The 8,498-nt window shown below is 29.9% G+C and overlaps 1 protein-coding gene across 2 annotated transcripts in view; it reads left to right on the forward strand.

Moving 5' to 3' along the window:
- Window positions 1-7,083: 7,083 nt before the first annotated feature.
- Window positions 7,084-8,498, forward strand: part of LOC100158897 (palmitoyltransferase ZDHHC3) — a 3,087-nt gene continuing 1,672 nt past the window's right edge. Inside the window, exons 1-4 of one of the 2 annotated variants that reach the window (XM_008180075.2) lie at window positions 7,084-7,534; window positions 7,725-7,864; window positions 7,976-8,105; window positions 8,186-8,347. In XM_008180075.2, coding sequence (XP_008178297.1) covers window positions 7,416-7,534; window positions 7,725-7,864; window positions 7,976-8,105; window positions 8,186-8,347 — 551 coding nt within the window. In that variant the 5' untranslated portion in view covers window positions 7,084-7,415. The remainder of the gene's footprint in view (window positions 7,535-7,724; window positions 7,865-7,975; window positions 8,106-8,185; window positions 8,348-8,498) is intronic. The other variant, XM_001945725.4, reaches the window with a different exon arrangement.

Raw genomic sequence — 8,498 nt, forward strand, 5'->3', positions numbered from 1 at the left:
TATGATTAATTTGGAATTTATTATAGGTACCTATTATAGGTCAATTTTTTTTAAATACTATAGACTATAATATAATATTATGTCTTATACCTAGACTGACATACCGTCTCCGCTCAGAATCGTTTTTCTTATACAATGATATTATATCATTGAATTCAAATTTAATACCATCCATTATACAGTGACCCACTTGTAACCTATTGTACAGCAGAGCGAAATCCACTTACCCACCTTTTTTTTTATTGCATACAAATAAACAGCCAAATGTTCAGAAATTTAATTTACAGATATAGGGCCTCCAAAAATATTGTATCCACGGGCCTCAATGATCGTAGTTCCGCCACTGCATTGATGTATATTAGGTATCATTGAATTCAAATTTAACACATCCATTACAGTGGTCAATGACCCACTAGACACCTGTTGATTGTTGTACAGCAGATTGCAGAACGGTTCCCATCACTGTCCCATTTTTTATTTATGTAGGCTTAGCTATAACCTTTTAAAATGTATATTATGAATTTAGTGTTTACGTCCTTGTTTAGATACTAATTGACTATACAGTTTAAACTTTATAAATATTTTTTGTAAATAAAATAGTAATACGGGTAATGGTGGAGAGGGGCGGAGAGGGATGGAGTCTTTAGCCCGTTAGCCCCCCCCCCTCTCCGCTGCGTATACGCAAATGAGCCACAGGACAGGAACCTCACAAGTTTGTAGATAAATGGCTGGCGCGGATTTCTCCCTATTACCCAAATAGTCTATACTTTATAGTAGATAATTAATAGCCAGTAATTTACTATAGGTTCCACTGCAGAACCTTTTTTTAAATTTTTTAATTAGAAAACTTGTAATATCAACTTACTATTCTGTCTGTGCCTCTTCCATTATTGATAGACGGTGGTAGATAAAAAAATGATTACTGTATGCATTGCACCGTGTTTTTTTAGGTAGTTGGCATAAGCGCCTAAACAATATAATAACCAATAATCAATAGACAATAGTAGTACCTATGTATATACCATACATAGTAAGGTTGCAATTCGTTAAAATGTTACATATTATATTAATATTATAATTAGATGAAATATGGTATAATATACATTTTGTACGAATAAAATATTTATTAAAAATACAAATCTTTGGCCTGGACAACGTCGGGCGGGACAGCAACTATAATAATATAATAATATGTCATATTATATAATTTGTTTTAATATAATAACACTAAATAATAATGCCTTTACTCATTTAAGTTTGAAGAATTTAAATTGACGAGTTCCCATGAGAAAAACCTGTGTAAAATTAGATAAATTATATTATAACTAATAATTATTTACTATTACCTACATGCAAGAAAACAATATTTTTTAGAGTTACAATAATAGGTATAAGTATTGAGTGGTATGACTGTATTTCATTCTTGCTAGCAGGCACGATTTAGAGAAGATATCTTCTCTAAATCGTGCTAGCAGGTAAGAGTCTAGACATTTTAACATGGACCCCTTATTATCAAGTTGTGCCACAGCATCGCTCGCTCAGAACCTAAAATAGCCATTTGAAAATTATACAATATATAATATGGAAGATGCTCTTAAAAAGATTTTTCCTCATTTTTTGTCATTTTTCCTAATATTATTAAGAAATAAGAACTTTTAATTTTCTGCAATTTCACCCTTTAAAATAGTACCAACTAGATCCATATTGATAAGAAATCATCCCCAAAGTTGAAGATCAAAGCATTTTTTCTACTATAAATCGCAATATACACCACATAACACATACACAAAAAACAATAATGGTAAAATCACAATACGCATTATTGGCAGTGGCGCAATTAGCGGGGGTGTTGCGGGTGAAAATGTATTTCTTATAATAGAATACCTTGGATATTTATGTATTATATTGATTAAAATATTATATTCTTATACTAAATTTCACGGTCTTTACTTTTGATCTTATACTTTTTTGTTGTGAGTTCAACGGTTAACGAGTTATATAAGAAAAATAGTGAGAGGGTAGATTTCACTCCTTTTTGGGGGGTGGAGAGATACGCACAGGGGTTAGGCGTCAGGACTTTTGTATGTTAATTGGAAGGTACATTTTAAGTGTGTACCTAAATTCAGTTGGGGGCGAATTTTTTCCGATTTTTAATCTAATTTGACTGGACTATAAAATATTCTAGTATCGCAAATAAGTAATAACTATAGCGCACCGCCACAAATATCAAAAAATATTTACGGTAATGTATAAAAAAATTAAAAAATGGGAATCTTATGTAAAATTATCAGGTATTCAATTTTTCGAATAGGTCATTTTGACGTATGAATAAGTTTTGGCTAAAAACTAAAAAAACAAAACAAAAAAAAATTTTACTTACCACTTTTTCGTGATAATCTTAGTATGCAAAATTACATATTTCTATGGACAATTTTACGGCCTTTAATTTTTGCTCTATACTTTTTTGCCGTAAGTCCAAAATTTAACAAGTTATATGGTGTAAAATTGAAAAGAAGGTACGCACCCCCTTTTTAAGGGATGGAGAGCTATGCACAAGGTGTATGTCTGGGGACTTTTAGTACCTATGTCAATCAGTAAGCTATGATTGTATACCAAAATTCAGCTTTAGAGGAATTAGTTCCAATCTTTGTAGGTTTTTTGTCTAATTTGACTGGACCAATAATTATTATGCTAAATAAATAATTTATTATTTAAAATTACTCTTAAATATTATATTACAAATATGTTAAAATATGGTTATAATTAATGTATAATGCAATTCGATTTGTAGTAAAAATATAATTGTATAATACTGTAAATTGTTTTTCAAGGGAGTCCCTAAATTTTCTTTTGCACCAGGGCCCTCAGAGTTCAAGATCCGGCACTGTTTATATATAGGTTTGTAATGTCGACTCGTTCACTTGATTATTTATAATTGGGTACTTAATTTATCATATCATCACAATATTACTAAGCATGTTTTAAAATATATAATAATTGTCAAAAGTTAATAAAAATTAGGTAAGTTTTTGTACCTAATATAACTTTTTGGTAGGTGGTATTAACTATTAACTATTGTTGAACCACCAACTGAAAAATGTCAAACCGCCGATGTATAAGTGTACTCTGTGGTTTTAGAAAGCTAATACGAAAATATGATTATAAAATCGTTTTGGGTACAGACGTCAGCGTCAGGCGTACAGTTATTGTAGAGAGAATTACTAAAACAGAATCATTTACCGTATCAAATTATAATGACATTACTGTCTAGTTAGGCAATAATTATATCATTTAAAATCTATATTAGGGTAGGTATTGCAATATTATGTATATATAGGTACCTACAAATCTACAATTAAAACCGAAATAACTTTCACTAATTAATGATTGTTAAAATATCTTTACTGCAGAGTTGATTTTGATTTTAATTTGTTATAATCACAAGGTATATATCATATGTATAGATATTATAACAGTAGTTAATGCAGAAGTGATTCGAGGAGGGGGGGTTGACACGGGTCCACACAAGGCTTAATATCAAATATAAATAGACAATATAAAATTGTCATAATTTTGTCAATTATTCGTACATTACCTGTAATAGGTATAGCCATAGGCGTGACTAGACTTCATCCGCAGGGGCAGCATAACTAATGACCGGCGCCACCTAACCTAACCGAAAAAAACACCCATTGCCCCCTGGCCCCTAATAATTGGGTGGAGGGGGGGTAGTCCCACCAATTTAACATTTATATAGTTTAAAAAAGTCTTTTTTCTGTTTGAACCGACGGCGTCGCGGGAACTGCTTTCGCATTGCTTCCGCGACGCTAGTTTAAAAAAGTCTATATAATATTATCAACTTATCTATAACAAAATTCTATAAATAGTATGTACATAGAGGTACCTAATATGTTTAATAATAAGAAGAATATTGAACAATACCTTATATATTTAATATTTATATTATAAAACAATACGTATATCATTATAAGTTATAAGTTATAACAATTGTACCAGTTGGCAGTTACCCGCATAATGTTATTACCGGAATTTGTGATAGAATCATAAATCAATTCGACAATGCAATATAATATTATTAGAACAAAATAAACAATGCATGACATTTTTTTTTTTAAATAAAAAGCTGTAAACCACTAGATTTTAAAACTTGGTTGACCGGCGCCTTTCGAAAATTGCAGGGGCAGCCCAGGCACCCTATGCACCCACCGTAGACACGCTTATGGGTATAGCCGGGTATAGGTACCTATTAATATTTAGTACCTACATAAGTACATAATATAACTCTTAAATTTCAATGAAATGCATTCATGCCTATATACTGACTGCTTAATTTGAAATACACTTTAATTAACTTTATTAACTTATAACTATTTACTACCTATGGGTATAAAATTATAAAATAGATACATATTTTTTCTTTAGAACTCATCCCATTCGGATTGTTCATTCGCCCATCATATCTCCCCAATTGTAGGTACCTATCTACCACTAGTGCCAGTGTGGCGCTGATATAATAAGTATAGGTGGATAATAAACTATAAAAACAAAATTTATTGTGTAACGTGTAGATATTTAACTACAGATATTTCCGGACGTGCTCTGTACCAGTAGTCAGTTGTACCTATACTCACTGAGTAGGTATACTTACTACCTACTCAGTGCCTACCTATAATACTCCGCAGTACTCACGGAGTACTATACCTACCCAGTAGACGACCCTGGACCCTGGTCATGGTGTATCATGTTTATTCATGTAGGTACCTACTAAGTACCATGTGTAAATGTGTTAATCAATAATCGCATGTACCTACCTACTATATGTATGATGTATAGTTACTAATTTACTATAGTTTATGTAAAGACGTAAATACGTAAAGTACCAAGTAAGTTTCTTGTAATTTGTATTACCTATACAAGTTCAAAGTTGTGATATTATTTGGTAAGGTGTATGTTACTTTAGAAATGTATATGTTTTCGCCTTTCGGTATTGCCACCAAAATTAATTTTGGATAATAATAAGATAACTATAATAATATACCTAGTAGGTATATAATATTCTCTTTTTTAGCCAACACGGTATTACACCAGCTTATATTTATATATTATATAGTCAACATAATATTATAATATACATTTTATATGCATGGGTATAATATAGAGTGTATTGTAGTTTATTTGTTTTTTAAAGTAAAAGTTAAATTCCTACCAGCGTCCAGAATTATACCTAAACGTTAAAATATATGTAAACAATATGTCAATATACACATTATAATTTATTTCATTATATTTATGAATAGCATTAACATTTTTCATATTCAATGCATTCAAAACCGTTTAAACTGTTTGTAGTAATAATTAAAATAACACTACAATATTAATATTATACTAATTATTCTAATTATAACTAAATATTTGTAATTTTTAGTAAGTATTCATTTTACAATCTGCAATTGAAACTTGTAACATAGAAGCAACCACAGTTAATTTACAAAATAATTTATTATTTATTATGTTGGTGCAATAATTAGAAAACATCAATAAATCCCTCCAAAAGTGTACCCCCCTCCCACGTCTCTGTTTTCTGAAAATTATCTGCACCCTCCCTATGACAAAATCTTAAATACACCACTGCTCTATATATTTGGTATATAATATAGGGTTGACCAGTGGCGTAGACAAGGGGGGGTCAGACCCCTCCCCCCCCATTAGATTTATTTTTTGTTTTTGCTTACAAAAACCCAAAAAATAATAACGAAATCAAAAACGAAAACGAAAATAAATTATAGTATAATAAATTATTAAATTATTAAATTATTTATACCACGAAAAAAAAAAAATGTTTTTAAAAATTACACTTGTCTTTACTTTTTAATCTTTAACTTTGAAAACATTTTAATTTCAAATCAGAAATTTTGAATTTCTTAATTTTTATAAAAATTATAATTTTGATTTAAAATTTAAATATTAAGAATAATTAATTTTTATTTTTAACACTAAGTGCATTTCTATATTGCGCGCTACTATTATAACTTAAAAGTTAAAAGTTATAATTTATAAGAATATAATATAAAAAAAATATACATTATCAAAAACGTTATTTGGAAACAATAGGAAAATAACGTTTTTAAAAACGGAAATCAAAAACCATATTTTTAAATCAATAAACATAACGAAAAAATTAAAAACGTTTTCCATCCCTGGTTTAATGTGAATTTTGAATCAATTCAAATTATATTCATTGTTCCTATTGTTAAATATTTTACTAGGTACCTTAGAAAAAAGTTTTGAGAAGGTGAAGATTTTCCAATTTTCACCTCCCATTTAGCTGTCGTATTTTTTTTTTTTTGATCCCCCCCCCCCCCTTCAGAAATCATATCTACGCCACTGGGGTTGACATATATTTACGTTTATAGGTACTGTTTAGTAGGTTATTGTAGGTATACCCACCTACTACATACCTACATTATAGTATCAGTATCGTCTATCGCAATCTTAAAATTTTATAAATTGAAAATTATTTGGGCACCAGAACTGACACCTATTCAAGTATTAAATTGTTGGCGTATTATGTAACGAATCTAGAGACTTAGTTGAGGGAGGGAGGGGGCAAGTTATAATTTTCAGACAACTTTCGATACCTAGACGGCTAGACGTATAATATTACTATAATTTATAGTATAATTATACACGGGTTATATCTTATATGTATACCTACCTACCTGGCTACCTATAATCTATATGTTTCTTTTAAATGTTGTTTTCAACAACATACAATTTTTTAGAATTAAGTGCTTGGGATGGGGCAGTCCCTAGGCTTCTTGGTCCCTGCCACTTTGGAGCTGCCCTGTTATGTAGTTTTTTGTATAAGCTATCAACCACTGAACTAAATATTTAATATTAAATACTAAATATTTAGTTCAGTGCTATCAACCAACATTAATTCCGTGAAGAAATTTGTTTTGGAGGTAAAATATCGATTACCATTCGTTATCATTATCTTGTAGCGCTTATCACTAAACAACATAAATGTAATGTAGATAATAGCATAAAACAAAATATATCATACTAGATAATAGATACTAGGTTTGCAACCGTAATAAAGTTCATAAATTATACAATAGGTAATATATTATTAATTAATATATAATATTTACCTTTATATGAGACATGAATATTTTAAGGAACACTTCAGTCCGTTTTATTGTTTTGTTAATTTGTTTTAATTTATCAGTATTTTTTAATAGTACGTAGGTATTAGGCAATAAGCATATCCTTAAGTATACTTGGTTATCATTATTTATGATGGGAACAAAGTTTAAGGCTGTAATCAAATATAGTATTTTGGAAGTAATGTAATTCAAATTTGTCTGGTTCGAATCCTACATACTACAACAATGATGAAATTAGTTAATGATCCTTGTGGCATTTTTTGCATATTGTTCACATATACTTCAATCATATACGCTGACTACGTAGTGATTCAATGGGTTGTTTTGCACACTATGCAAGACAGGTAACATTTTAATTTATTATATTTCCTATTTTTTAATTTATTTATTACATTTTAGAGCTGTTACAGAACTGGCACATGTTATAAAATAGGATAACATTTTCAATACCCATAATAACTTAATTTCAACCTAGGTATTAATATTTCTTTTTCTGATTATATACCTAACACTATTATTTTATATATTTTTCAGCTTATGGGCTCCATTTCACATAGTGCTTTTCAATACATTTCTTTTGCTATTGACAGTATCACATTTACGGGCAATGTTTTCTGATCCTGGCACTGTACCTCTATCACATACTAATGTTTCTCTATCAGACTTACGGCAAGGTATGTTAATTTGTTATTAGATACTATTATTTTATTGTTATAAATTATTAGTTGACAAATATCTATGACCCCTTCTATGACGTTTGTGAACATACCTACCTACCTATATAGTTAATGAACCTTTAGTGAAAAGAGAAGATTGGACCATGTGTACAAGGTGTGAAGCATACCGACCACCCCGGGCTCATCATTGTCGAATTTGTAAGCGCTGCATTAGACGAATGGATCATCATTGTCCATGGTAATTGTTAATTAAAAAATATTCATGCAATTTGGTTATTATTATTATTTATGTTGTAACTTTTTTTTTTTTTTACATAGGATTAATAATTGTGTTGGAGAAAAAAATCAAAAGTATTTTGTCCAATTTCTTTTTTTTGTTTGTATTATTTCTGCATACACTATCATGTTAGTTATCATGTCATGGGTGCGCGAGTGTCGGCAGTGTAAAATGTACGACATGGATACGAGACAAACACAAGTGTAAGTTTTTTGTATACTTGATATAACAATTTTACTGTAATCTGTAATATCTACCTATATCTTTAATGAATTAAAAATAATTATTAGTATCTCTGATCATCTGCACATGTTTAAGAGGACGCCACACCCGCATTTGTTGTCTCCGTCTTAC

This window comes from Acyrthosiphon pisum, chromosome A1 (assembly GCF_005508785.2).
Source record: "Acyrthosiphon pisum isolate AL4f chromosome A1, pea_aphid_22Mar2018_4r6ur, whole genome shotgun sequence".
NCBI lineage: Eukaryota > Metazoa > Arthropoda > Insecta > Hemiptera > Aphididae > Acyrthosiphon > Acyrthosiphon pisum.